The 27,955-nt window shown below is 50.3% G+C and overlaps 10 protein-coding genes across 10 annotated transcripts; 5 read left to right on the forward strand and 5 right to left on the reverse strand.

Moving 5' to 3' along the window:
* Positions 1 to 2,505: 2,505 nt before the first annotated feature.
* On the forward strand, positions 2,506 to 6,153 carry N7457_000679 (uncharacterized protein; the record flags this gene model as incomplete). The annotated part of the gene is made up of 6 exons (XM_057171747.1): positions 2,506 to 2,580; positions 2,632 to 2,662; positions 2,723 to 3,250; positions 3,476 to 5,449; positions 5,506 to 5,601; positions 5,654 to 6,153. 6 exons carry the CDS (start codon positions 2,506 to 2,508, stop codon positions 6,151 to 6,153), a joined length of 3,204 nt encoding a protein of 1,067 aa, XP_057035650.1.
* A 736-nt stretch (positions 6,154 to 6,889) lies between these two features.
* N7457_000680 (H(+)-transporting V1 sector ATPase subunit C) lies at positions 6,890 to 8,379 on the forward strand (the record flags this gene model as incomplete). Its single annotated transcript, XM_057171748.1, has 5 exons — positions 6,890 to 7,190; positions 7,283 to 7,377; positions 7,454 to 7,545; positions 7,622 to 8,114; positions 8,188 to 8,379. 5 exons carry the CDS (start codon positions 6,890 to 6,892, stop codon positions 8,377 to 8,379), a joined length of 1,173 nt encoding a protein of 390 aa, XP_057035651.1.
* Positions 8,380 to 8,738: 359 nt separating this feature from the next.
* Positions 8,739 to 9,428, reverse strand: N7457_000681 (adenylyl-sulfate kinase; the record flags this gene model as incomplete). The annotated part of the gene is made up of 2 exons (XM_057171749.1): positions 8,739 to 9,366; positions 9,421 to 9,428. 2 exons carry the CDS (start codon positions 9,426 to 9,428, stop codon positions 8,739 to 8,741), a joined length of 636 nt encoding a protein of 211 aa, XP_057035652.1.
* Positions 9,429 to 9,772: 344 nt separating this feature from the next.
* N7457_000682 (PaaI family thioesterase) lies at positions 9,773 to 10,798 on the reverse strand (the record flags this gene model as incomplete). Its single annotated transcript, XM_057171750.1, has 3 exons — positions 9,773 to 9,802; positions 9,858 to 10,594; positions 10,645 to 10,798. 3 exons carry the CDS (start codon positions 10,796 to 10,798, stop codon positions 9,773 to 9,775), a joined length of 921 nt encoding a protein of 306 aa, XP_057035653.1.
* Positions 10,799 to 11,685: 887 nt separating this feature from the next.
* N7457_000683 (glycoside hydrolase family 92 protein) lies at positions 11,686 to 14,405 on the forward strand (the record flags this gene model as incomplete). The annotated part of the gene is made up of 4 exons (XM_057171751.1): positions 11,686 to 11,818; positions 11,871 to 12,514; positions 12,571 to 13,583; positions 13,643 to 14,405. 4 exons carry the CDS (start codon positions 11,686 to 11,688, stop codon positions 14,403 to 14,405), a joined length of 2,553 nt encoding a protein of 850 aa, XP_057035654.1.
* Positions 14,406 to 14,787: 382 nt separating this feature from the next.
* Positions 14,788 to 16,292, reverse strand: N7457_000684 (glycine decarboxylase subunit T; the record flags this gene model as incomplete). Its single annotated transcript, XM_057171752.1, has 2 exons — positions 14,788 to 15,847; positions 15,907 to 16,292. The coding sequence occupies 2 exons, from the start codon at positions 16,290 to 16,292 to the stop codon at positions 14,788 to 14,790; spliced, it is 1,446 nt and encodes a 481-aa protein (XP_057035655.1).
* A 765-nt stretch (positions 16,293 to 17,057) lies between these two features.
* On the reverse strand, positions 17,058 to 18,801 carry N7457_000685 (putative neutral amino acid permease; the record flags this gene model as incomplete). Its single annotated transcript, XM_057171753.1, has 4 exons — positions 17,058 to 17,138; positions 17,226 to 18,276; positions 18,339 to 18,481; positions 18,547 to 18,801. 4 exons carry the CDS (start codon positions 18,799 to 18,801, stop codon positions 17,058 to 17,060), a joined length of 1,530 nt encoding a protein of 509 aa, XP_057035656.1.
* Positions 18,802 to 20,894: 2,093 nt separating this feature from the next.
* Positions 20,895 to 24,610, reverse strand: N7457_000686 (RNA-binding ribosome biosynthesis protein MAK21; the record flags this gene model as incomplete). Its single annotated transcript, XM_057171754.1, has 4 exons — positions 20,895 to 22,368; positions 22,419 to 23,539; positions 23,592 to 24,422; positions 24,593 to 24,610. Coding segments are annotated over 4 exons (3,444 nt in total), but the record flags the coding sequence as incomplete, so codon positions are not given.
* Positions 24,502 to 26,712, forward strand: N7457_000687 (putative proline--tRNA ligase AIM10; the record flags this gene model as incomplete). The annotated part of the gene is made up of 7 exons (XM_057171755.1): positions 24,502 to 24,588; positions 24,643 to 24,721; positions 24,774 to 24,823; positions 24,869 to 24,959; positions 25,010 to 25,089; positions 25,143 to 25,272; positions 25,331 to 26,712. 7 exons carry the CDS (start codon positions 24,502 to 24,504, stop codon positions 26,710 to 26,712), a joined length of 1,899 nt encoding a protein of 632 aa, XP_057035658.1.
* Positions 26,713 to 27,207: 495 nt separating this feature from the next.
* N7457_000688 (uncharacterized protein) lies at positions 27,208 to 27,932 on the forward strand (the record flags this gene model as incomplete). Its single annotated transcript, XM_057171756.1, has 3 exons — positions 27,208 to 27,345; positions 27,405 to 27,857; positions 27,915 to 27,932. 3 exons carry the CDS (start codon positions 27,208 to 27,210, stop codon positions 27,930 to 27,932), a joined length of 609 nt encoding a protein of 202 aa, XP_057035659.1.
* Positions 27,933 to 27,955: the final 23 nt, after the last annotated feature.

The following is a 27,955-nucleotide window of genomic DNA, read 5'->3' on the forward strand; positions in this document are numbered from 1 at the left end:
CCTCTAACCGGGTACTTGCGTGTAATCATCGCATTTTTTGCCGTTATTCGTACAATTTTGACATGCCAGTATGTAAAGTCTCGTCGCACTTTTTTTTATCGGATCTTAGAACCAAACACCCATCAGCAAATGAAAGCTTGTCCAGGGCTGGGATACGTTTTCCCATAGGGCTGACCTATAGTTGCACGTGATACATCCCGTTCGGACCTTTGTGTGACTTGCCTTGGCTTTCCGCATTCCAGACATGCTCAGGCACGGAGTACACACGGGACAGGTAGCTTGTCAGCACGGGGTATCGATAGTAGGTAACCAGACAAGCTTGGATCAGGAAAAGACCTCATGTTATGGGCTGCCGCGTAGGTACTCCGTAAAAAACCCCACTCTTGGCACCGATCCACTCGATCTGCGACGTGGCCTACCTAGGTACTCTATTGTAATTGGATTACTCTGTATATTATGCCGTCTTGAATAGAAATTGGGTGTTACATTGCATATTTCTTCCTTGTACTTGATAGGTGTGGACCTGGCATGGAGCGGTTTCTCGTGGCTGTAGTTTAGAGCTACGAAGGACTCATCGTCTAGATCTACGATGTACGGAGTAGCGGACGGATTGATAATTGTAAGTGGACCCAGGATACCATTGGCCACAACTGCGGAATGCGCATATGTACCTAATGTTAATATGTTGTATGTTGTAGTGGCTGTATGGGTTCACTCATACTGACCCAGTGCGTTGGATTTACATTGCAGGTTCTTGACAGTACATCCATTCCGTCGAGCTTACATACTTATAACATAGTGTTTGAGGAGATATCTAGACCGGGATATCACTAGATGAGCGTGCCAAGAAGCATCAAATGTTGTCCAATGTCACGAGAAGAGGGAATGATAGCACAACCTTCGACATGACAACGCTGGACCTTCGGATAACAAACAATATGAACATCAAACCCTGGAAATTCCAAAGCCAAGCCGGTCTTATAATCTTCCCACGTGACACGACAAGCGTTTCACAATAAACAGTGGGCGGCCTGAGCTGAGATAAGATCAGGGGTAATACCAGACTCGTCGACTCAACTTCCCGGGACTATTAAACTCTCACACTCGATAGACTTCAGCCGGATTTCTTTTTTGTGAAACCACCACAGGGCTGAAAATGAAGGACCGGAGTCCGCGGCGTACGTAGGTATTTGAGACTAAATGGTCGTACCGTGGTCTAAGCGATGGGGCTATGGAGCGATGGTTAATGGAATGCTCAGATGCGAAGCTGTTCAGGAGAAGCTGAACTATCTTTTTTGATCATCCTTGCAGCTTATGCAGCTTGGGCCTCTCTCGGGCAGCGCCTTTCTGAGTTGGGATTGTTGGGGCAATGTTGGATGTCTTACAGAGTACTTACTCCGTACTCCGTACGTTGGATGGTCTTCATTAGTGCCATTGTTCTCAAATGGAATCAGATTGGGCCAAATTCAGGGGTAGCGACCTCATTGGTCATTCCGAATGGGGGGAGATGAAGGCCCGCACGTTCTGGGCGCGTCAGACAGAACGCCCACGTATATCGTGCTTATATGTTGTAAGTAGAGGGAATAGGTTGGGCATTACTCCGAACCTGGAATCATAATACGGAGACGGGACTGTGTTGATCCTGAATTTAAAACCAGGTCAATGGCATAATTCTGTATAGAGTTGTTACGTGGGGAAGTTTACGAGGTCTTTTTGTGGCAGAAAGTCGAAAGTTCACCATTTGTCTCTCTCCTTTCCCAACCCTCCACCCCCCCTAATTCAACCCCCATGTTTCATTGCTATTCCTTGTCTTTTGCTTTTTGATTATTGTGGTCCTTGTTCTCGGATTTCTTTTCCTCTCGCCTTGGGACATCATACGTCTGTCCACCCTCGAACCGAATCCAGCGCCCGCGAGGGGCACTCCCCATTTTGCTTCGCCTGTTGCGCTTGACGGCCACAACATCCGCGATTCCTTATCTGAAACGCCTTTGTAGCACGGCTAGCAGTGCCTGGTATGTCGGGGCATCAACACCCATGACCCCTGACTTAGAGGGAATTGCCATCACCAGTATCTTTGTCCGACCCTGTGCTATATACGTGGTTAGCCTTGCTTGTCGGGGTCGGGGACTGATTGGAGGACTGTGTCTTGCGCTTAAAGCTAGTATTGGATCACATTTTGCTAACGCCCCGGTCGTCTGCAGGTTCAGCCACTATTCGCCGTTCTTTCAGCCCCCTGCTGCAATTTCCCCTCCAAACCCGCATCGGCATTCTTTTCTCCCTAGTTTTGGCCATCAACACGAGCAACGCTCGAGAAGACGCGTTGAGAAGGAACTTGTGCCAGAGGAGCATGCGACTGGCAGTGAAATTTCCTATTGCGATCACGGATACCCCGTATATACACACGTCGTTGGACCCAGTCTGCCTCCCGCTCTAGACTGATATTCAGGAGTATTCTTATACAACCACGGTCGAAATTTTGCTGTACACTAGAGATCGGATTTCAAAATGGACAACCAAGGCGCTTACCCGGAATCTCCTATGGAGCAGGACGAGTCCTATCCGTGCAAGGGCTGTGGAGAGGTAGGCACACCGCGCAGTCAGCGGGCAGAACCCAGCTAATCATTCTGACAGACTCTTGAAGAAGGAAAAGCGTTCGAGCTTGGTAAGTGGGAATCTGCTGTCCTTTTCTGTGCTCCTTTGTCATGCAGCTAACCTATGGCAGCCGGAAACCGTTGGCACATCGATTGTTTTCGATGCAGCACATGCAGCACCCTACTTGACTCAGATGCGCATCTTCTTCTGTTGGGTGATGGATCCCTCATCTGCAGCAATTGTACATACAGCTGCAGCTCTTGTAACAACAAGATCGAGGATTTGGCCATCTTGACGGGAGACCAGGCTTTCTGTGCTCAGTGTTTCCGATGCCGGAACTGTAAGCAAAAGATTGAGAACTTGCGTTATGCGCGCACTTCACAGGGCATATTCTGCATGGATTGTCATGAGTCGCTAATGGCTCGAAGGAGAAAACGGAAAGCCGGAGGCAGTAGTGGCAAGAGACCGGCAGGGCCTAATGTGAAGCTTGATAAATCCTTGCCTTCGTTGCCTCCAAATCTTGCAGAAGAAAGCCAGTTAATGGAGGAAGAACCCAGTGAATATACAGGCACACCGGATCCAGGTAAAATGGCAGAAATGCCTGAGCTAAATGACGAAAGGCCACAAAGCTCAACTTCCAACCAGCTAGCTGATACAGGTATGAAATCCATTCTAATCCCCTGGCGCGATACATCCTGTGCCATTATTGGCTCCATTGTGGTGCATCATAGACTCGTGATCTATAGCTGCCTGCGAACGTGCTATCCATCCATTCACCCCATTGGTGCCTACACTCTTATTGTTGTTGTCTCGTGACTATTGAATAATTTGAACACAACCAATCCGCGCCTTCTCCCAATTCTTTACTAACTTCTTCTTACAGATAATCTCATTCTTCCCTCCAGTACATACCGCAACAGTCGTCAATCAATTGTGCGCAATACTGATGCAGATGGTGGAGAATTGTTGATTCCTCTTGCCTTCGACCCCACTGCTGAGGGTAATTCGTCCCGTGGCCATTTCCACACACGACAAGACTCTTCCCGTGATTATTTCAATCAACTTCGATCTGGCGAGTCCTCACACAGAGCATCACGGGACTTTCGTGAAATACTGCAAAATCCCCGGACCTCGTCAGAGGTCCATTCGCCTCATATTGCCTATCAGGAGAAGGGCTGGGAACGAAGCGACGCCATCTCGCCTGAGAAACCGCCTGTTTCAAGTGATTCTTCCAATTTTGGGAAGGCAAGCTCCACTCGCAGCTCATCCGAGATACCCATCAGCTTCAGGGAAACAACCAACCTCTCTGGGGTTCCAAGCCCTGAGAGTAGCAGATCGAAAGAAGGCGTCAATGAGACGAAACGGCACATACCCATGGATATCATTACTTCCGCTCCTCCCCGCCCCTCCAGTGAGTTCCGTCGTCCTCACGACCTCCCCTCGATGGATTCGACGCGCTCGCGCTCTCAGTCATCTGGCTTGCCGCATCTCCCAAAGCGTGGAGATTCGCTTGAAGGAAAGCATCACCAAATTCCGAGAAAAGAGCTTGGATCATCGCCTGCATCATCGCAATATGGAGATTCTCCCATGCTGCGTAGTGACACTTACGAACCACCCACTCAACCTACTCCATTGAACACATCTCAGCTTGAATCACACCAATATGATGGCGCCGGTCCATCCCCATCGTTAGTACGATATAATAATGGAGGTGAGTTGTCCATGGACGAAGAATTGTCACGCATCATCGGCGGCGATGATACTGTCGGGCAAAATAATGAGTCTTTCTTGCGTCGTGTATCAAACTCTGTCCGCCATGGCCGAAGTTTCAGTGAAAAAAGTGTGCGGATCAGCAAAGATCTCAAAAATCCTCGATCCCCCAGCACTCGAAGCATCGCCGGAACGGATCTCGGCAGCCCCATCTCTGGATCACAAAGCGAGGAGATTGCTTGGCTTCGAAATGAATTGCGCAAAGAACGTCAGCGAGTTGCAGAACTGGAGTCGGCTGCTCGGACCGCAGCAGAGGTCAAGCAAGTCAACACTGAGCTTTCAGAGAAGCGATCTACCATGGTCGTCCTTGATGCTCAGCGTGAAATTGTTCTGCGCGAGCTCACAGTCCTTACAGACCATATGGAGGCTGAAAAGCGTGGTGGTACCAGTGGGCCATTGGATCTCGGTAAACTTTCCAACCATGTCCTGCGCGAGCTCGCAGAGTCAATCCAAAAACTGAAAGACTCATTCGCCCCGCAAATCGAGGAGCTTATACAAAAGCGCAACGACTTGTCGGAAGAAGTGGCAAATATGGACACTCGGAAGGAAAAGAGCTTCCAGGAATTCGAGCAACTGTCGTTGAAGAACGCACAACTGGCTGAGTTGAACAATCAGTTGGTTCACCAGATTCAAGAACTCTACAAAGCCACGGACGGCCAGCCAAGATCTAATGGTCTGGGTATCTCTCACAACAAACAGCAGTCCACAAATTCTATCGAACTCATGAAACCCGGTCTTGGCGATCTCCAAGCATCTATGTCGACTGCTCATATCGGGGAAGATTCTGAGCCTGCCACGGCTACTATTGTTCCAGGTCCCCAGGTTGTCAGCATCCGCAAAGGCCAGCCTCGTAAGTTCAACTGGAAGAAGGGTGGCCAGAATGTCGCCAAGGGTGTCAAGGGTCTCAAGGGGGCCTTCATGTCTAGCGAAGGACAGACACAAGAGGGCGGTGCTACTCTGCCTCGTTCTCAGACCCAAGATCCGAGTCGCCAGGGCTTTGGGTTCTTCGGAAACCAGAGGGGCAAGCAGGGAGGAAAGATATCGCAAGCTGACAGCGTACCCGTGTTGGCTGAAATTGCTGCTGATGGTATGTGCCTGGTGATATCATTTGAATTATGTATCAGTTAAGCTAATTATTTCCAGGTCTTTTCGGCGCCGATCTTGAGGCTCGCATGGAACACGAAAAGAGTATCATTCCAGCCATCGTGACACGGTGCATTCAAGAAGTTGAACTGCGAGGTAAGTTCTAGCGCTCTTCTTTTCACCTCGTTGGTCTAACCACCCCAATCAGGCATGGACATGGAAGGCATTTATCGCAAATCTGGTGCCTCTTCAGTTATCCAAGCTATCCGCGAAGGCTTTGAACGCTCTCCATTCGATTATGATATTTCCGACCCTGACCTTGACATCCATGCTGTCACGTCCACTTTGAAGCAATATTTCCGAAAGCTTCCTAACCCTCTAATCACTTACGAAGTTTACGAGCTTGTCATAGATTCTGCCGAGATGCATCCTCTATCCGCGCGAATTGAGCTCATGCAAAAGAGCCTGGGTGAGCTGCCTCGGGTGCACCGTGACGTTCTTGAGTTCCTCGTCTTCCATCTCAAACGTGTTGTTGAACGACACGAAGAGAACTTGATGACCAGCCAGAATATTGCAGTTGTCTTTGCACCGACAATCATGAGGCCTGAAAGCCTCGCGCGTGAGATGACAGACGTTCAAAAGAAGAATGATGTCCTCAAGTTCCTGGTGGAGAACTGCCAAGAAGTTTTCATGGGCATGCAGGGCTAGAGTCCAATAATGTTCGAGTCCTGATGTTTTTAATCCCTGAAAATCATGTCTACATGCACCAATCGTATCATTTCACCGGCGTGATCTTACCCCAAACGCTACCGCGGCTCTTCCACCAGCCCTCCATCCTCCTTTTCGAGAGGTTGGCCATCTTTCTCTCTTTTTTGTACAGATACCACTGATTTCCTACACCTCCACTCCCCTACTCGGTTCACGATCAGCGCTGCACGCTCGATACAGATACCCTGTCTTGCCTTTCTTTGTTTTCATTTTCTTTCCACATATCTTGCGGATTTAAAACCGGTTGATTCCCCCTTGACTGTCGGGTCTAGACCCACTGGCCACTCGATGGCCAAAATCTTTTTCATAGGTGGCTCATGTCCTATCCTTCGAGGCATGTTAGTGTTTTGTTTGTTTCTGACTCTTGAAGCGCGCATTAGCTCGTCTCCTAGCGTTCTGCATCTCAATACAGCACTTCGAGCGAGTTGTTCTAGTAGCTACGATCGTATTCGCGTTAGTTTGACTCCGATATGATATCATGAATGTTTGATTTGATGATGAAAGATGTGCAGATGTGTAAATTAGAAATGTAAATTGTAAATGCGGACATGGCAGGTGGCCCAAGCACCCACCGCCTACGACATCGAGGCCACCCGAGCTCTAACCCCCCTCAACCCCGAAACGCTCCCAAGCCTCGTCGAGGCCCTTTGAAATCCCCCCGAATACATAACTCACCATGTCCAAACCAACTAAATATCTCCTCCTTTCCCTCCCGACCTCTATCGTCCCCTCGCACCACCGCGACGACGCCCTCGACGCTGTTTCGACCACCGTCTCCCCGGATAATGGCTCCGTAGCCTCCTTCCCAATCCCGGAGTTCAAGATCGGCACGCTAGATGCCCTCGTCCAGCAAGCGGATGAGCTGGCCAAGCTCGAGGCTTCGTGCCAGGGCGTCGTTGCCAAGGTCGGCGATGCGTTGAAGAATATCCTTGAAGGTGACGAGACGCAGATTGACCAGATGAAGGTTGTCAACGATAGTACGTTCCCAGATTGGTGTTGGTTAGGATGCGGGGGCGATAAATAGTGTTGGAAGAGGTGCTCTTGTGTTTGAGGTTCTGACTGCCTATAGAGCCGGTTGATCAGTACCTCCGTACTTTCCAATGGAATAAAGTCAAGTACAGGGCCGATAAGTCCTTGGCAGAGCTGATCGATCTGCTACAAAAGGTTTGTAATGCCACAAATTGCATGGCTAGCGCTCCGCTGGTTTAAAACAACTTGCTAATGGCCATATGCGCTCTAGGAAGGAGCCAGTATCGACAACGATATCCGATTCAAGTACTCCCAATATAACCAGGTCAAGAACACGCTGTCTACGCTGCAGCGGAAACAAACGTACGTTGACTGAGAGAGAGAGACATCGCGCGACATGTGGCACGCGAGAATCGGAACTAATGCGCTTGTTGTACAGAGGCAACCTCTCAACTAAGTCCCTCGCCTCGGTGATCGACCCGAAATCAATCATCCAGAACTCCGAATACATCGAAACCCACCTCGTCGCCGTGCCCGGTCAGCTAGTAAAAGACTTCCTGAAGACCTACGAAACCATTGCGCCAATGGTAGTTCCGCGGTCCGCGCAGCTGGTCGCATCGGACGGCGAGTTCACCTTGTATGCCGTGACAACGTTCAAGAAGCACAGTGTGGAGTTTGTGCATAAATGCCGTGAGCAAAAGTGGATTCCGCGCGACTTCAAGTATGTCGAGGGCGGAAAGGAGGAAGAGCGCAAGGAAGTCGAGCGCGTTGGTGGTGACGAGCGTAAGCTTTGGGGTGAGACGCTGCGACTTGGTCGCACGGCATGGAGCGAGGCTGTAATGGTCTGGGTGCATATTCTGGTCCTCAGGGTGTTTGTGGAGACGGTACTGCGATATGGATTGCCGTTAGATTTCGTCTCTGCTTTGGTTCGGGTATGTTACTTCTGATCTACTTTGCTCTTCGTTGGCTTCCGTGCTGGCAATCGCTGACATCACCTTTCTACAGACACAAACTACCAAGCAAGCAGATCGCGCAAAGCAAAATCTCGAAAACAAATACTCTTACCTGGCAGGCAATGCCTTTGGACGAGACAAGAAGGGTCGTGTCCAGCGGGATGACCCCAATGAAATGCATACCGGCGGCGAGGGCGGCGCAGACTACACTCCATATGTGTTTTATGAATTCGAGTTCAACTAAGCCTACCGATCTTGCGAGGCTTTGCTGCGGAGATACAAAGGGTTTGAGAAGACGTTGCGTACATATACCACCTTTGTACATCTAGCACAAACTAGCATTGGATATTTAACTTACTGTGTTCGCCTCAAATGATCATTCGAACAAACAATACAAGGGATCCGGCTCCTATCTCTATACATCCTCGACCGAGCCCATAATGCAACATGCAAAAGCCATCTATATTGTCCACGCAGTATGTACATCAAGCGGGAGGGGAATAAAGCCAAAAAAAAATACAACACCATAATCCAATCCGCTGTACAAAACTCTTTTATGAAAGCAGATCATAGATACATCCAATCCCAAATCAAGGAGCTAGCTTACTCCTTCTTGGCGGGCAAGTAGCCCTTGGAGTCAAGGTAATCAATGATCTGCTTCACAGCATCCTGAACAGGAAGCTCATAGTTCTTAACGTGAACCTCGGGGTTAACAGGAGCCTCATAGGGAGCGGAGATACCAGTGAACTCCTTGATGATACCCTCACGAGCCTTCTTGTAAAGACCCTTAGGGTCACGCTGCTCCGCAACCTCAACGGGGACATCAACGTAGACCTCAACGAAAGGCAGACCGGTCTCCTCGCCGGGAGTGGCGACCTCGTGCAGCTGGCGGGCAGTGTCACGGTCCTTCCGGTAGGGCGAGATGAAAGAGGTGATAGCGACGGAGTTGGAGTCGGCGAAGAGCTTGGCCACCTCGGCGATGCGGCGGATGTTCTCGTTACGGTCTGCCTCGCTGAAGCCGAGGTCCTTGTTCAATCCGAAGCGAATGTTGTCGCCGTCCAGACGGTAGGCGTGCACACCGCGGTCGCGCACCAGTTGGTGCTCAAGCTCTACGGCCAGAGTGGACTTGCCGGAGGCAGAGAGGCCGGTCAGCCAGATTGTGAGGCCCTGCTGCTTGCGCAGCTCGGTGCGCTCACTGCGGGTCAAGGCGCTGGCGTGGAAGGTGATGTTGCTATTGGTGGGGTTAGATTGGGGGTTGGATTGACATTTGAGGTAGATGACTCACGTAGACATTTTGAAGGTAGAGAGAATATGAGAAAGATGAATTGAGAAAAAAAAAGTAGAAATCAAAAAGTAGAAGTAGAAGGAGGGGCATCCGGTTGAACGGGACCGCGTCAGAGCGAAGTGATCATCGCGGGGATGTCGCCATTCTTGGCGCTGGACTCTATTCTCTTTGCTTCTCTTTGATACTCGCACTTTGGGCAAATCTTTGGCACTTCACGCAGAAAATGGAATGGACCCAATAAGGCTCATGCTCAATTCTAAGCCATTTGCATATAATATGTACACATCTAATTCTAAATCATTTCGCCATGACGCCAGGAACCAGGAACCGGAACCAAATGCAGAGATTTCAATCACGCCACCTTGTAGAGACTCGACAGCGCCTGAGAAAAATTAGCCACTCGATCTAACAAAAGAGTCAGAATGTAGAGAACTTACAGCAGCTTGCCTGGGCTCAATGAACAAAGCCTTGGCCTCAACCAGCACTAGCGGGTCCTTGCCGTCAGCCGGGAGAGTCTCAATGCGGCCTTCTACCCACGCCTTGCGGCCCTCAACCTTCACAGTCTCCGCACGAAGGACAACATATTGATTCGCCATAGCAGGAGCCCGGTAGTCAATGTTCAAGTTGGCCGTGACGCCAACCTTGTTAGGCAACGCGGGGAAGCAGCAACGCGCCAGACCCTCATCCAACAACGTAGCCAGTAAACCACCGTGGATAATTCCCTGGTGACCACAGACATCACTGCCCAAGTACATGAGCGAAACCATGCTCTTGCCCTCGCGCTCGCTGAACACGTATGGAGGCACGACGATCTTTCCGGGCCCGGCCAGTGTGCCGGCTGTCAGGTTGCGTACGCGCAGAGCCTCCGGAATGCTCATGTGTGGGCGTGCCTCGGTGAAATCGGGGTTCGCGCGGAGAGCCTCTGCAACAGGGTGCGTGCGGAGGGTGTTCTCGATCTCCGCGGTTACCGAGTCTCCGGCGATGTATGCAGCCAGAACTTCCTCGTCGGTGATTGGGGCGGCCATGATGCGTGACACGGTTCTTTGGGTTTGGTAGGTTAGACCGACGGTGAATGCGAAGAGGGCAATTGAGGTGAATCCAACGAAGCGGCGGAAACGCGAGCGTTGGGTTGGAGAGGGCGGAGACGGGTGAGCGGAGGCGGAATGACTCGGTTCTGCGATTACCGGGTTAGTGTCTGTTATGATTGTTTAGCCGCAGATGGACCTAGCGATGACTTGCCAGTAGAGTAAGACCGATTAGAAGGGGGGAGAGAACGTGGGGATGAGGTTCGGCGGATAAGGAGGCGAGCAGGAGAAACCGTTGAACGGGAGGTGCGGAGAGAGTGGGAAAGGGAAGTGGAAAACGATTGACGGAACATGATAAGATAAATAAAAGGTGCAAAAGAACAAAAATCTAGACCATGGACTCTAGAAGAGGCGAAGTTGTTGAGAAAAGAGTGGATGCAGTGGGTTTAACGTGGATTTGCAATTTACCTCGGCTTTTTCACTTCGGAGGCAAATTATGTTCATAACTGCAATTGATATAGACGATTTGTAGATTATTCATTCGAGATTCCCGAGGTCCACTCTCAACAATATTGTTAGCTGATTCATGGTTTTTTGTTCTTCGGTCTGATTTGCTAGGAAATGTGATGTTCAACATATACTGTTATACTGTTATACATCCCCGTTGTCGATGGAGCCGCCCAGACACATATATCTCACGAATCACACGAACCATGGCTAGTATTAAGGCCGATATCAATAGATTCAAAGCCTCTAGGCCATTTTAAACAGTCCTTCTATACCGCAAAGATCAGGATTTCTTACGCAGCCTTGAGTTAATAGGACCAGATTGTATCTGTATAGATCGTGACACAACCATCGAGCGGCCTACATTGAATACTATGATCTGATTGAAGCGAGATATAAAGATAATCAAGGACCGGCCAAATCGAGAATTTCCGACTGAATCGACCACACCGCTTGTCTTGGACAGTCTCTCAATCCAATCAGTCCGACCCGAATCGGACCAATTGGCGACTTTCAGGATGTTGTACATACCTGCACTACCTCAACTTCGGCAGAATGAGACCCTACCCCGGATCTAATGGCCAAAACAGAGTATGCAGAACGGAATGCAGCCCAAAGGAATCACCAGGGGTGCACATACCAGGCAGGCGCCAGGATGGGCGTGGGCCGGGAAGGGGGCATCTAAATACCAAATCCGCCCGACGTGGTTGCTTGCCAATCTTCAACCTAGACCATGCCACGATATAATTACCTACTGTCACTCTTATTGACCAGTGGAGTGCTGGCTAATGCTGCGGATATATCTCCAGTGGATGATTATGACGTTTTACAATATGTCAATCCATTAATCGGCAGTGCCAATGGAGGTAAGCCTGGATAGTCAACTGGAGCGAACTCTTAATAACCAGACTTTATCAGGAAATGTGTTCCCAGGTGCCTCACTGCCGTATGGCATGGCGAAAGCCGTGGCCGATACAGACTCAGACAGTAATCAAGGAGGCTTTGCCTACGAGGGCGGCAGCGTCACCGGATTCTCCAGCATGCACGACTCTGGCACTGGAGGCAGTCCCTCGTTAGGCAATTTCCCTCTCTTCCCATATGCAAAATGTGCCGGTGATGATGTGAATGGCTGTGTCTATCCCAAAAACCAGCGAAAGACGAAGTATAAGTCGGACTCTGTCCAGGCGCATCCAGGATACTTCGCCATAGAGTTGGCATCGGGGGTCCAGGCCGATATGACTACTGCGCATCATACGTCTCTGTTTCGTTTCAAGTTCCCCAAAGACAACAACACTAGTCCATTAATCTTGTTGGATCTCACTGATCTCTCGAACTCCCGTCAGGACAACGCGACAATCTCCGTGGAGAAAGAAACGGGACGTATGACTGGCGATGCCCGATTTGGACCTAGTTTTGGATCAGGGACGTACATCTTGCATTTCTGTGCAGACTTCAGGAGCGTTGCATCACAGAGAGATAATGGGATTTTCGTCAATTCTCGGGCCAGCGCTGATGTTCACGACTTGAAGATTTCGCGCAGTATCAATGGATACCCGCTTCCAGTGAGTTGAACAGCTCTATTTTATGTACACATCGGCCACTGACTGTAATTGTGTAGGGTGGTGGATTTGTTCGCTTCAATTCAGCTCTGGACAATACAGTTTTGGCTCGAGTTGGCGTTAGCTTCATGAGTATAGAACAAGCTTGTGCTCATGCCGAGTCCGAGATCCCAAACTTCGACTTCAATGCAACTCGTCAGACAGCAGTTGATAAATGGACCGAAAAGATGCGTCCAATTCGTGTTTCTCGAACAAACATCGATGCATCCGTTCTCTCCAATTTCTATAGTGGAATCTACAGGACTATGATCAACCCTCAAAATTATACAGGCGAGAACCCGCTCTGGAAGAGCAGCGAGCCTTATTTCGATTCGTTCTATTGCCTTTGGGATTCTTTCCGTTCTCAAATCCCATTTCTCACCATCTTCGATCCTTCCTCGGTAATGCAGATGGTGCGCTCGCTTATTGATACCCAGCGCCATCTCGGTTGGCTACCAGACTGCCGCATGTCCCTCTGCAAAGGCTTCACACAGGGGGGATCCAACGCCGACAATGTCTTAGCAGATGTCTATCTGAAAGGTCTCAGAGATGGGATTGACTGGGATGCCGGATATGCAGCTGTGCAGAAGGATGCTGAAGAGGAGCCCTATGACTGGTCCAGTGAAGGTCGTGGTGGTCTACGCAGCTGGAAGAATCTACACTATATCCCCGTGGAAGACTTTGACTACGAAGGGTTTGGCACCATGACCCGCAGTATCTCCCGAACACTAGAATATTCCTACAATGACTTCGCCATAGCCCAAATGGCTCGAGGCCTGAACAAGACAGCGGATGCCGAGCGCTATGAGAAAAGATCACGCTACTGGCAAAACCTATATAAAAAAGACCAGACTTCTATCTGGAAAGGCAAAGACACTGAATTTACTGGCTTCTTTCAGCCAAAACACCTGAATGGAACATGGGGCTCCCAAGACCCTCTCGCATGCTCAAACATCGACAATAGTGGAAGTTCATGCTCGCTGCAAAACAACGCAGGTGAAACATTCGAATCCAGCATTTGGGAATATCAATTGTAAGCTCTCAACCTAATCCCACCTCCATTTCTAAAGCTAATGACCTTTTCCCCTCCAGCTTCGTCCCCCACGACATGGCAACCCTAATAAATCTCCTCGGCGGACCAGCAAACTTCGTCAAGCGACTCGACTACCTCCACGACAACAACATAACCTACATCGGCAACGAGCCCGCCTTCCTAACAGTCTTCCAATACCACTACGCCGGACGTCCCGCCAAATCCACATCCCGCGTGCGCACTTATATCCCAGATTACTTCTCCCCAACACCAGCCGGACTCCCAGGCAACGACGACTCCGGCGCAATGGGCTCTTTCGTCGCAATGGCGATGATGGGCTTGTTTCCGAATCCCGGACAGGACGTGTATCTACTCACCGTACCTTTCTTCGAATCCGTTGGCATTGTGTCCCCGCTGACAGGAAAGACGGCGACACTGAGGACGGTTAACTGGGCGGAGTATAACACGGCCAATGCTACTGGTGGTGCTGCGGGTGGTAATGGGTTTATCCAGTCTGCTACGTTAGATGGGAAGCCTTACACGCGTAATTGGATTGGACATGATTTCTTTACGGAAGGTCGGGAGCTGGTTCTTGTGCTTGGGAAAGAGGAGAGTGCTTGGGGAACTAAGCCGGAGGATTTGCCGCCTTCATTGGCTGCGGACTCGAAAGATGGCGTTGATACTGGGGCTGTGAATGCTCGCAGATGGGAGAGTGTTGTTGAGAGTGGGCAGGTTGATGATGTTGCTGGTATGAACCCGAAGTATGACTTGCATCTTGATCATCATGTTTGTAGAACTGATGAAGATCATGGGGCGTCGTAGGCTGACTGAGGCCTAAACCAGGCATTCTATTGCTAGAAGTATCGCTTAGCTACGTTGCAGTGATTGCTACTCTACAATGTCTATGGCAGTTGTGCTTCAGATCCTCAATTGATGATTCGGTTGTTGAATTGTCCCATCTAAGCCTTCTATATATATTTTTAGTTTTGAACATCACTGAATATAGAGATAATGTGAACATATTTGTGTGAACAACGCCAGTAATAAAATCGGGGAACAAGAGAGTCTTTTGATATGGTGAATATCAGTCATAAAATCGGAAGCATATATACAAACGCAAAAGAAAACCATCAAAACGCTAGTCTTTCACACAATCCACTCTGGTCTTAAAGAAGAGCCAAAACGCAAACCAACACACCATCTTCTACTGAGGACGGTGGAACTTGCTTTCGATCCAAGGCATGCCAACAACAGTAGCCTTGCGCACCTTGTTGCGCACCTTGACAGCTAGCTCGGTACCCTTCTTGTGAAGTCCCTGCTTGACATATGCCATGGCAATGTTGGCACCACCCAGCGAGGGGCTAGGCAAGCCGGAAGTGACAACACCAACCTCAAGGGGGTTCGCGGGGTCGGAGATATCGACAACGAGAGCACCCTCACGGGCTGGGGGACCCTTCTCAACGGACAGACCGACGCGGCGCTGGGCAACAGTCTTGGGGCTTGCGAGTTGGGAAAGAATGGTGGAAGCACCGTTGAAAGTCGCAGTGGCAGCATCGCGGCGATCACGACCGACGACCCAGCCGAGGGCTGCGGCGGGAGGGGTCTGTGCTGTGGAGATGTCGTGGCCGTAGAGGCACATTCCTGCCTCGAGACGGAGGGAGTCACGGGCTGCTAGACCGGCGAGACGGGACTTGCTGCTGTCGGCGAGGAGCAGCTCGGTGACCTGGCGGGGGAGGGATGGGGCGCCAGAAGTCGGGATGGAGATTTCGAAGCCATCCTCGCCGGTGTAACCTGTGCGAGAGATGAGAAGTGGGTGTGCAGTTGCGCTGCCATCTGGGAGAGTGAGGTACAGCTCGCGACAGTTGCCGAAGTAGAGAGTGCTCAGGTCTGTTTCTGAGGAGGGGGTGTTCGCGGTGTGAATGAGGGGTTGGAGGACGGAGGCGGCAAGGGGTCCTTGCAGGGCGACCAGCGCGCGATCTTCAAGGATATCCCACTTGATGCTGTCGGCGCCATTTTTGGAGCGGTAGGCATCGATTTCGGCGGTCAGGAAAGCCAAGTCCTCTGTGCGACGGCCGGCATTCGTGACAAAGTAGAAGCTGTCTTCGCCGCGGCGCGTGATGACACAATCATCGACCATGCCGCCGGTACCTTCTTCCAATAGACAGGACAGGGTTGATGTGTTCGGGGCTAGCTTATCTAGCGATGAAGGAGTCACCTTCTTCAGTAGTTCAAGGGCACCGGGCCCACTGAGGTGATGCTGGACCCTGTGAGAACTTAATTAGCCATCACACGCTCGTTTTTCGCTTTTAGGGATTTTCCTTACATATGGCTCACATCAAAGAGACTAGCCTTCTCGCGCGTCCACATGTGGCTTTCCACATGGCTCAGGTCGGCGTACTGCAAGGGCATATCGAACCCGGCAAAAGGCACCATCTTGGCGCCATTCTCTACGTGTAGGTCATAGAGCTGGGTTTTGCTGAGAGGCCCACTGGAGCCAGATGCATACCGCACAGTCTGTTTGACAGTGCGAGAAGCTGCCACTGGAGCATTGGCTCTCAATGGCCGAGAAACGGTTGGTCGCACGGTAGCCGCGGAGGAGAGCTCCCTCCGCAGTACGGTGGAGCCGATAGAAGCGCGGGGAAGGTTAAGGGCAGCCGCCCTCGTAGCGGCGAGGTCAACACCTCGGGTGAGAATACGGACACTAGACATGGTAACTCAATGCTGGAGGACTAGATTGACAAAAGACAAGAGAGGAGAGAAGGATTTGGACCACGAGAAGTCACCTACCCACCGTCGGAGAAGCATTGCGGGAAAATCACGTGGTGATAGGCGATCGGGGAATAGCTGATTGCCCGATTGGGACGCTTGGAGGACTGTGGGGAAGATTGTCTTTGAGAGAGACTGACTGTAGTCACCAGTTGTGTATTTCAATATGAAAAGCATTGTGAAACTCTTGGCGAATGTCATGTCACTTTTTGCATCAGTGATTATCCTGTTCCTGTGTGCATCAGGAACTTGGCTATATTGATTGGTAGACGAAAAAGTCATCCGTATTGCCGCGGCGATGGCGAATCGAACCCGGAGAGCCGAATTATAGCCTCCGGGCCGATCGCCTATTTTCAATTGGATGTGGCAATTTCCGCAAAAGCCAAGAACTAAATATACATAGGAAAGGAAACTTCCAAGATCTAGGCTCTAGTCCCTCAGGCTATATAGAGCATTTGAGAGCCTACATGCGGTATCGGCATGGCATGAGTGCATCCGAAACAAGATGCGCATACGGACAAAGAAAAACTAATATGCCAAAGGTGGTAATCAAGATTGACAATTACCGCCACCTTGGCTTTCTCGGTCATCACAATCATAAAGTCCCCAGAGTCCACTCCTCCAGGAGATCAGAAACAATGTATCAAAGAGATCCGAATGGGCAAATGAAGGCAAAAAAAGGTACATAATCCCCGCCCCGCAGAGATATTACAATCCATTACTAGCGCAGGTGAAAACGCCACCCACGGTGCCGTCGGCGTAGCTGTTAACAACTGACATAACGGCAGCCTGCAAGAAGGATGGTTAGCGAAAAGTCCAACGCAGAAGAAGGAAAACCAGAGAAAACCAGCTAGAGTTTCCGAGCTTCCCACTTACGTATGTTCCGGGTCCCAAAAAGAAGAACCCAACGATAATCAAGAAGACATTAAAGATGAATCCGACCCAGCCACGAATACCACGGACCATAAAGAAACGGGGTCCGTGGTCTTCAGCACGCATACGGATGTAAGCGACACCCCAGAAGATAAACCCGAAGAACGAATCGAAGAGGGAGCTCATGATGGATAACAAGTCTGAGAAGAAGGGAATGACCTCAGCAATGATGAAAGCGAGGAGCCAAAGTGCAGCGAGAATTGCACCCCAAGAAACCCAGCCCACAACGGTGTTGTTTCCCTTATGGCGGGTGCCTTCGAAGAGGCGGAAGAAGATGAAACGGGCCGAAACAGAGGCATACAGCACGCCTAGGAAAATGATCGTCGGAATCATGAACGAGAATGAAACCTTCTTGTACACATCGTCCCCGATGGAGCCAAAGGCTGGTGCGACCATGTACTGGTTACCGACGTAGACATAGGTCACTGCACCGACGATGCTGAAGGTGATGATCTCGGCGATCGTCACAGCTGTCACGGACTTCCAGAAATCACGGGGCTCCTCCATCTCAGCGATGAAACTGGGAAGCGTGATTTGACCAATGAAGGTGTAGCTGATATTCAAAAAGGCGTTCATGCCCTTGACAAAGGACGTACCCTTGGCCGGGATGGCAAGCACGATGGGTTCTCCCATTGCAGCCGAGTATCCTTTTGGGTGAGCTTCAACCCCGGCAAACGTAGCTGCCAAAACAACAGAGATGAAGGTGAAAAACGCCGACAGAGTTGCGACTTTAGAGAGCGTGTTGAATGTGCGAGGCAGCGAGAAAAACCAGGAGATTATTGCGACGATTAGTGAGAAAACGACTGTGCATACTGCACCGTCGGACATCGTGTTCAGGTACTGGGCACCCACCACACAATGTAGGCCTTGAATGAAAGTGTTGTTCAGGAGGAACATGACTGCCGTGGCCCACCACGCAATCTTGGAGTCCCAAAACAGATACTGACCAATATCACAAACGTCGCGGACTTCCGGGTGTCGCAAACAGAATCTCCTATACATATATTAACATTTATGATTACAACAGGCCCGCGGCCATTGAGCAGGAAATAATACCAGGTAATCAGCGAGGTGTACAGGACAATGCCAGCAATGACGACGGTCAAGATTAAACCGGGAACCAGCCCCAGGATGGAATACGACCAGGGGAAAGACATAATAGCCAGACAGATGTACTCGGAGAAAAGCAACGCGGCAGTCTGTGAAATAACAGAATCATCAGTCAATCGGCACGCAACTTTCCTTACCGATTCAGACCACGCACCTTTTGCCAACTACATGTCCGGTATTTGATTGTATTCTCCGACTCCAACTCAATCTGACGACCGATACTTTCTGTCGTGGACGACGAATCCATGGCGGTGATATGTTGCCGCGAGCCTCGGCGACCCTGGCCCTCAACATCGAGGTCCTTCACCTCGGGGTCCTGCTCCAACTTGTCAGACAAGTCAGGGCTGCGGTCGGGGTTTTGGTCGTGGTCCCAGCTGGCAGTATTTGTTGATTCATGTGGTCCAGCCATGTTGATTCAGACAGCGGACGAACCGCGCTTGTCGGAACTCGGTAGAGTCGAAAGAAGAGTTGAAGATCTGCGGATGCATGTATTGCTCCTTTGAGATATGGTCGATAGGGCAAAAGTCGCGTTTGAGCGGGGGTTGTTCTTTCCAAGGTTATCGTTACCCTTTTTGGCAGATGCGTGGATCAGAAACTCGACCCCAGATGATCGAATATTTTCGGGGCTATTGCGAGTTGAACAACGAAACGGCAAGTGGTGATAGACGGATTAGGGCAAGCGTGGGGGGGAGGGGGGAGGGGATTCGGAATGGTAGTCCCCAATCTGCAAGACCGAACTTCTCAATTGAGGGAGAGATGGGAAGAAAAGAGACCAGATGATAGAGAGAAATCAACCAAAAAACCAAAAACAGTAAAAAAAAGCCAAGAGATGAGGTTGCTATACCAGAGACCATCGGAGACGCCGTATGGCGCGATCGCATCGCCGAGCATGGTAATTATGGTATCTGGAAAGTACCGTCATGTCCGACAGCACTCCACTGCCTTGGAATCCGGAAAGGAAAAATTCTGTCGATCGCAGACCAGACAAGATTCAGGAATATGACGTGGTAGAGCAGGCATCATCCGCAATAGGCGAGTTGCAAGCCACGGCTTGCGGTTGGTTGCGCCAAGGGACAGCCCGGTGTTTCTCCAGGGGGGTGATCAGACCTCTTAGTGTCAAGCATGGAAACGATACGATGAATAGAAGCTTGATCCAATCCATGCGCCTTGGCCTCGACCTCCACAGTGGTCTTTGCTCGTGTCCACTTTCTTTTCGGTATCGAAACCCATGCCGGATCCGCTTTGTTCTATCAATAGTACCGTGTAAGGGGACCACGAGATTGCATGATTGGATCTTCAGAATGCGAACCCGCTAAGGCAAAAGCCGATTGCGCCTAGTATATCGTGCGTTATGCTGGACATCATACCTAACCTACATCTGGTGGGCCGTGGCGGCCCCGCATGCGGATATGGTCGAATGAGCCCATCAACAGAGGGTGACCTAGTCGGATCCAGACATTCAACACATGTACCCAGTGCCGCGAAAACATGGCTCGGTATGAAAACAGTGGAACTTACTAACAAGACGATCTCATGTGCGGTGAGTCCGATTCGACCGGGTGTTTGGCTGAATGCGGCACCAGTGTGATAGGCAACTTGCCAGCATTGACTTTCTGTGTGTACATACTCTATGGTATGAATTCCCCTGGAGAGCAAATCTCATGGGGAATCTTGGTGGATTAGGTGCCTTGTGCCGATTAGGCCTGGCTTCTCCGAAGCTTGCCAGTCAACCTTGGAGGTGATCCAAAAACAAATCATTGATGCCTGAGGCTGCATGCCACGTGTTATGGGCAGTGTCATACCACTGAACAACATACCGATGATATTATCGGATTTCTTAGAGGAGGAAAAATCGAGTACTATGATGTATACTCAAGCTAAGACAGGAACGAAGTAAAAACAAAAGATGATGTTCGAGCTCTCGGCTCCAGTAGCCACTTTTGCATGCGAACCCACACGATCGCAGATGGGGCCGAGGGATTTTGGAGGATTTCAAGCCACACGGATATGAGCTTATTTCGATTGCTTTGTTTCCTACAACTTACTGGAATGACTCCGATGCCTATGCCCAGACACGGTGAGGGATGGCGTGCGAGGCACATGGAGCTTTTATACACCTCACCACCCTGTCGAGCGCGAACGCACTAGCAAAGATTGTTGCATTAGGTTCGATCCTATTCTCAGGGCTATCCTATAATATTGCGCAATATTGCGTGGATAAATATGAGTAAGGCTCGGCCTTGCATTGGCTTACCTGTACACATGATGTACTGCTGCACATTGTGGATCTAATCGTGGAAGGCAGGTGGATTCCGAAGAGCTTCCAAAATTGTATTGACTGTAGCGTCCAAAGACGCAGTAGATAGAATAGATACAAATGATATTGGAAAATGAAATGATAAAAAAAGGATGCGTGTAGCCTGTGACAACTCCAGATGCAAAACAGGAATTTTGGCCCCCACAGGGGGTAAGATATAATCGAGATCTGTTTGAATAAACAGATTACATTCCATCGTCTTCGTCCGCCAGCAGCGCAGCGTAATCTTCTGCAGAGGCGAATGTAGGCAACTGCTTGAGCTTGCGGCGCTTCTTGCGGTCCGACTCGGCTGGGGCAGGAACGTCGGCGGGCTCTTCGAGCTCGACTCCACCCAGCTCCATATCCGATGGCAGGTCCTCGTCGCTGTCGATGAAGGCCTCGTCGTCCGAGACGTCCATGTCGAAGTCATCGGAGTCCTCCTCGTCTTCCTTGGAGGGCTTCTTGGCGGCCTTCTTGGTCTTGGCTGCGGGTGCGGCTTCCTCGAGCTCGCTGAATTCGCCCATTTCCTCGTCCTCGTCGGAGGGAACATCGGATTCGTCGTTGAAAATGACACCTCCGTCGGAATCGCCCTCATCCTCGCCTTCGATTTCGTCATCGTCGTCCTCGAGCGCAGACTCCAGATCGGACATGTCCAGATCGTCGTCGCTATCCTCATCGGCTTCCAGCTCGGGACGAGAGTCGACGAGTGCTTTCCAGATCTGATCCTCGTCATCGCTAAGACCCTCCTCGTCGCCGGCACCAACGTCCTTGCCCTTCTTGCCGCGCACCTTCTCCTTGTCCTTATTGACACGGGTGAAGTATTCATGGAAGAAGACATCCTCTGCGGCAACATCGTTGGCCTTCTTTTTCCAGAAGGTCTCGGTGTTGAGCGGCAGTTGGTTCTGTGCCCTCTTGCCTGCCTCCACCAACCGGTCGGCGGTTTCACCACCAGCCAGGGGCTGCATGATAGAAGCACCGCGGGAAGTGGCGCTGGCCTTGGGTGTGCGGTACACGAAGCGGTCGAGGAAGTGGGTGAGGGTGTGCAGAGTCAGGTCTGGCTTGCCACTCATAGGGTTGTGCTCGAGCAGATTGGCGGCGTTGAGAGAGACGGATGGGTGGAAGTGAGAGGTGAAAGGAAGCAATTCCCAGAGACAGCTCCTATCGGCATTGCTGTGCTCGGGGTCTCGCTTGCGGGGATCGTAGACATTGTTCTGCTTCTTAGCTTCGATGACAGGAGCAGGTTCTGGCTGTTCGTCATCCTCATCGAGGACGTCGCGGAACACCTCTTCATCATCATCATCGTTATCCTCCGGCTGATCGACTAAGGATGACAGGCCGGTGAAAGTTTTCTCGAGCTCACGAATCATGTAGAAGACACCGCAGATGAAAGAGGGCTGGTGCATGCCAAGAACCTGGACGAGACGCTTCACGAATGCTTTGACTCGGCGGACATTGAGATCGTTCTTGAGAGACTTGTACAAAAGATTGAGGTAGAGTGACTGCTTTGAGGAGGTAGCAACACGTGGGTCGAGCAAAGACTCGTAAAGAGTGCGGTAGAAGCGATCGCCGGATACTTGGTTAGAGACCGTGAGCTGTTGGATCAGCATGAGAGCTTGAATACTGGTGTTGAAGTTTGACGAATGGGTGATGCGGAACAGGGTATCGAGATGCTTTGACATGCTAAATGATATATTAGTATCTTGCGCGTAGGAATAGCGTATATAACATACCGATCAGAGTCGGAATCAGTGAAGGGATAAGCACGGTTGACACCGGTCAATACACCAGAGATAAGCTTCTCCCGCATTTCATCATCCTGGGCCTGTCCTTTGCCAGCTTCGTCGTCACCCTTGCCCTTGGAGCCCTTGCCATGCTTGCCGTGCTTTCCCTTAGGGGCGGGCTTGCCTTGGTGTGCGGGCTTCAAAAGAACGAGGAACAGTCCGAAGTAAATATCTAGCAGCTGAGCAGCGACCTTTTCTTCTTTCTGTCTCAGAATAGTCTGGTTCAGAGTGATGATAGCGTAGTATTTGGCGTGAGAGCTCTGGCCAGGACGGAACAGAACTTCTTCTACCGACTTGATGATGATCGGCTTCATCATAGGGTGCGACTGCATGAGCTGCAATAACAGGTAGGATGCCCGAGAAGCAATCTTCTTGCCAGGATCTCCAAGCTTGTTGACCAGAAGTCGCAGGAGATTGGTCTCTTGCTCTGGCTTCTCCTTAAGAAGTTCGTAGACATAACTGACGGCTCGAGTCCGTGAGAATTCGATCTCATCATTGCACCAAATTTCGAGAATCTTGATAATCTCGAAGAACTGATCCTTCACAATATTTTCAAAGGCCCATACAATCAGCTCACTCTTTTTCAAACCACCCGGAAGAGGATCTTTCTCGTTCCATCGTCCACCAGCACCTTGGAAGGCTGCAACAAGTCCAGGCTGATTGGTGAAAGACTTCAATCGTCGATCACTGGGCAACAAGGTACCCTGCGCAAACATATCCTTCAATGATCGCAGAACTTCAACTGCCTGCGCACGGCTGCGCTTCTTTCCGAGACCAATCAGAGTCTCTAGAGCCTTGGTGTTGTGCAGAGGCGATTCTTGAACATTAAGAGTCAAGGCAGAAATTTTATCGCTGAGAGTACCAGAGGCCATAATAGTTGAGTAGAACTTGTGTGATGAAGAAGCAGATGCTCTCTGTGCTGCCGCATACTCCTCATTTTCTTCCTGTAGCAATTTGTTGGCTAACTCGTGAACACGCTCGATCAAGTGACGGGGCAAGGCATTCATCTGTTTCGTATCTGGGACAGAAGGCATAGGAATATTATACCAGTCGGACCGAGGAAGAACGTTCTATTACCACCATATTAGCAGATGCATTTTCGTCATATAGTCCACAACGTACGAGCTTTGCGTATTCCTTTGGCACGATAACTTCCTGCTCCTTCGTCTTGCGAGGTGGAGCTTCTTCAATGTCGGATTCCGCTCCACTGCTCTCTGCATTGTCCTCGCTATCCTCAATATCATCATCGCTTTCCGGTGCCCCGGCCTCTTCGACATCTTCAACTTCGTCATCTGCCAGGTCTTCAGGCACAACATGACCTGCAGCGTCCAGCATACTTGACAGCTGCTTCCGAAGATCATCGTCAGCCTTGCCGGACTCGCCTTCAACCTCAGACTCAGAGTCGACACCAGCAAGAAGATCGAGATCTTCCTCAGTACCACCCATAGCAAGAATTTCTTGGCGCAATGTTTCGTCGTCGTTTCTCTTCTTGCCTCCCTTCTTCTCCTCCCGAGCAATCACCTCACCATTGCGATCACGTTTCTTGCCTTGCGCAGAGTCCTGGGACCGGCCGGGCTTGGCGGGTGATTGCTTTCCCTTCTTCGCGAAAGCATCCCGGGCAGGAGCCGATGGCTTAGTGTTGTCCTTCTTTCCCTTTCCAGTGTTTTGGTTCTGGCTCTTCAAACGCTGTTCGATTTTTTGTCGTAGGCCTGCGAAGGCACTCTCGTCTGGCATACCAAGCGAAGCGTCCGTAGCGGGGGCTGAGACGCTTGTCGCAGGATCAATCTCATTTGCGCCCGAGGAGCGCTTTCCTTTCCCTTTGGCCATGGTGTATTGTGTTTGGGGTTGAATGATGGAGGGAAGAAAATTGAACGGAGAAATCTTTTGCGGACGGCTTATCAGGACGCTCGGACCAACGCGATAAGAAACATCGGAGAAGGGAGACTCGGCTTGCTCGACAAATTATTTTGTGTTTAGCCAGCTGTTCAATTGCATAATTAATTGTTTTCGGTCCCCTGAACCATCTTTATCGATGATTTCTGGGCTCTTACCTCTCTCTGGGCGCATACCCGGACGGCGGCTGGCGTTTAGCCTCCGCGTTCAGCAATGTAATCTTCACGTACGCGCTTGCAGACGATTGACTGTATATGAATGAATACTAACTTGAAAGCAGGTTGACGGTAGGAGCCGTGTTTCAAATTTCTGGATTCCTACAGGTGGAATTTCTAAGAAGACCGTTGAGGGTGAAAATGGTACGCCATTAAGGACCCCGTTGATTATCACCAGATGTTAACAGAGATCTAGAGGATGCCAATGACCTGTTAATCCGAGGTGGCTTCCTCCGACAGGCGAGTGTTCGCATATTTGCAGTGAATGAAACATATCTGACGAGTTTATAGGCATATTCAGGAGTATTTCATCTGCTCCCACTTGGTCTGCGTGTCCAAGATAAACTAGAGGGTTTGATTGACAAGCATATGCGCTCACTTGGTACAGAATCTCCCCTGTATTTGCCATGGAATGACAGCTAAAGATTCCAGGTGCATCGAAGGTTTCTTTATCCTCAATTTCCTCACAGGAACTCTGGGAACAATCGGGCAGACTGTCTCAAGGCTCAGAAGTACGCTTATCGTCGCTCCTTCCTAGTATAAAATCGTTAACATGCCATTCTAGTTCTTTCGATTCAAGGACCGGAAAGAAACCCCCTTTCTCTTGGCTCCAACTCACGAAGAAGAGATTACCTCACTCGTGGGCAATTTAACAACGTCATACAAAAACCTTCCGCTGCGGGTTTATCAGATCAGTGAGACTTCTTATCTTCCTATTTTTGGTGAAATTAACTGACGGCGGCATTCATAAAGCACGCAAGTACCGAGATGAGGCCCGGCCCAGACAAGGTCTTCTTCGTGGGCGAGAGTTTATCATGAAAGACCTTTATACATTTGACTACAGTGTCGGCGAGGCACTCAAAACATATGATGCAGTCAAAAAAGCATACATAAACTTGTTTGACGAGCTCAAGATTCCATATCTGGTCGCTGCGGCTGATTCAGGCAACATGGGCGGTTCGTTAAGCCATGAGTACCATTTCATCAGCCCCAAGGGTGAAGATGAGGTTGTTAGTTGTTCGCACTGTGACCACGTCTACAACGAAGAATTAGCAGATGGCAAGACTCACAGCTTCGAGGAGTCCGAACAGAACACGACACCTGGCTTCCAGACAGATGATGCGCCCGTGGAAGGTGGATCGACAATCTCAACTGGCATGTGGATGGCTATCTCTGAAGATAGTAACACCATCGTGCGGGGCTGGCACCCCAAATTCTCCATGCAGAATGGCGCTACCGAGCCTGTTGAACGCCACGTCAACTCACATGCCGTGAAAGCGGTCGCTACTGCTGCCGGAATTGACCTCGACCTAAGCGTGGAGAACCCACTTGAGCGATGGACTGCCCACGTCAAGGCAAACAAGTCATCTACACAGAAGCCGCGTGTCCTGGATCTTTACGACTCGCAGGTTCGAGTATACCAGCGCCCCCCGCTGAGTGACCTTCTCCAGGAAGTTGGCTGCACAGCCTCGGATATTGAATATTCCAAGCTGGATCGATTCCCCGGAACCTCAAACAAACTCAGTCTTGTTCGCGTCCATGATGGAGACCAGTGCTCGCAATGCGCACATGGATCTTTGACTAGCCACTCTGCCGTCGAACTTGGACACACATTCCATCTGGGAACACGGTATAGTGAAGTCCTGAATGCGTCCGTGTCCGTCAACTCCGCTCTTCTCGAGGCATCTACTGATTCTAGTGCCAAATCCTCTGCAAAGGAACAAATTGTGCCCATGCAGATGGGATGTCACGGCATCGGTGTCTCGCGTATGATCTCTGCAGTGGCAAACAGTCTTGCTGACTCCAAAGGCCTCAATTGGCCCCGCGCTATGGCGCCATATGAGGTCGTCGTGGTTCCAGGAAAGGGTCTGGACACTGTTGCGGATCAGGTGTATGATAGTCTTACCGGTGATGCCTCGGCGCCCATTGATGTTATTCTCGATGATCGCCACAAGGGTATGGGTTGGAAACTTGGGGATGCGGATTTGATTGGATACCCGATCATTGTGGTTGTCGGCAATGGGTGGAAGAAGAAACAGACGTTGGAAGTGCAGTGCCGTCGGTTGAACGTCAAAGAAGACGTACCCTTGGATGGTCTGCGCACGTTCATCGAGTCTTTGTTGACCCAATTGTGAATGAATCTTGACGAATTACTCGTGCAGGAATAGTATGTAACATTATCTAGTCAAATTGTACATTATCTCACCTCGACTGTTCGCGATGTGCTGTATGATCCAATGAGACACACTGTGTCCTATCGTACAGATAGCGGTGTAACTGATAGGCCGTCATCTCCCCAATCCCTCACAAACTAATGCAAGCAACTCATTCCCACCGAAATAAACTCCACCAAAACACCAGATCTGCCGTATCCCGCATTTGATGGCCGAGATTTGGGGTCGAACCCCCCACGCCGACGGGAAGTCCCACGCCGAACACTCCGTCCCCGCGTCCGAATACTCCGGTTTGTCACACTTCCAACCGATATAGAAATGCCCTTGACTCATTGGAAAACAAAGAAACCATTCAATTGAATTTGTTTTTACCTCGTCTAAATCACAATTTGTGACTCAACTTCTACAATCCCGCTTCTAATACACTTCCCTCTTACAACCTTCCCATAAACCACAATGCACCAGGCCAACATCCACATCCCCGGTCTCGGCGGGTCCAACGCCTTCACCCGGACTCTGAGCAAAGAAGACGTGGAGATATGCGTAGCTGTCGAGAAAGCCTTCATAGAGGCGGAGCGTTGCTCCGAGGAAAAGGTAAAGCCAATTGAGCCAATTGACAACTGATAGATCAGTTCTTCTGACACGATCTCAAGTTCTATTACCGCCTAGGAGCCTGTCCGGAGTTATGCCTGGGACTGTTTGTTGAGAACGAACAGGAGCCAGCATCACCTACGCTCATTGGACATGTCATCGCAGTTCGTTCTCCCTATACTTGTATCACGGATGGGTCGATGGGAATGCCGAAGAATTGGCGATCTCTGCCCGATGACGAGCCGGTCTTTGTCAATAAAGAGTTGATCGGGAACCACAAGTATGGAGATACCATTGCGATCCACTCTGTTGCGATTTCGCCCGAGTATCAGGGTAAGAAAGTCGGGAGGGCTCTTATGCGTGCATATATTGAGCATCTTGCAAGGGGCTGTTTCGGGGCGAGCAGGGCAGTGCTCATTGCGCATGACTACTTGGTGCATTTCTATGAAAGTGTTGGGTTTAAGAACCAGGGGAAGAGTCAATCGAATTTTGCGGGTGGTGTTTGGTTTGATATGGTACGTTTATCCATGGCGAGTAGTAATTATCACCCAGTATTGACATGTGTTTACTAGACTTTCGATCTGGAATGATTGGACTCCATGATTTGAGTTCT

This window comes from Penicillium paradoxum (genome assembly GCF_028828445.1).
Source record: "Penicillium paradoxum strain IBT 22861 chromosome Unknown utg000002l_segment0_segment0, whole genome shotgun sequence".
In the NCBI taxonomy this organism is placed as follows: Eukaryota; Fungi; Ascomycota; class Eurotiomycetes; order Eurotiales; family Aspergillaceae; genus Penicillium; species Penicillium paradoxum.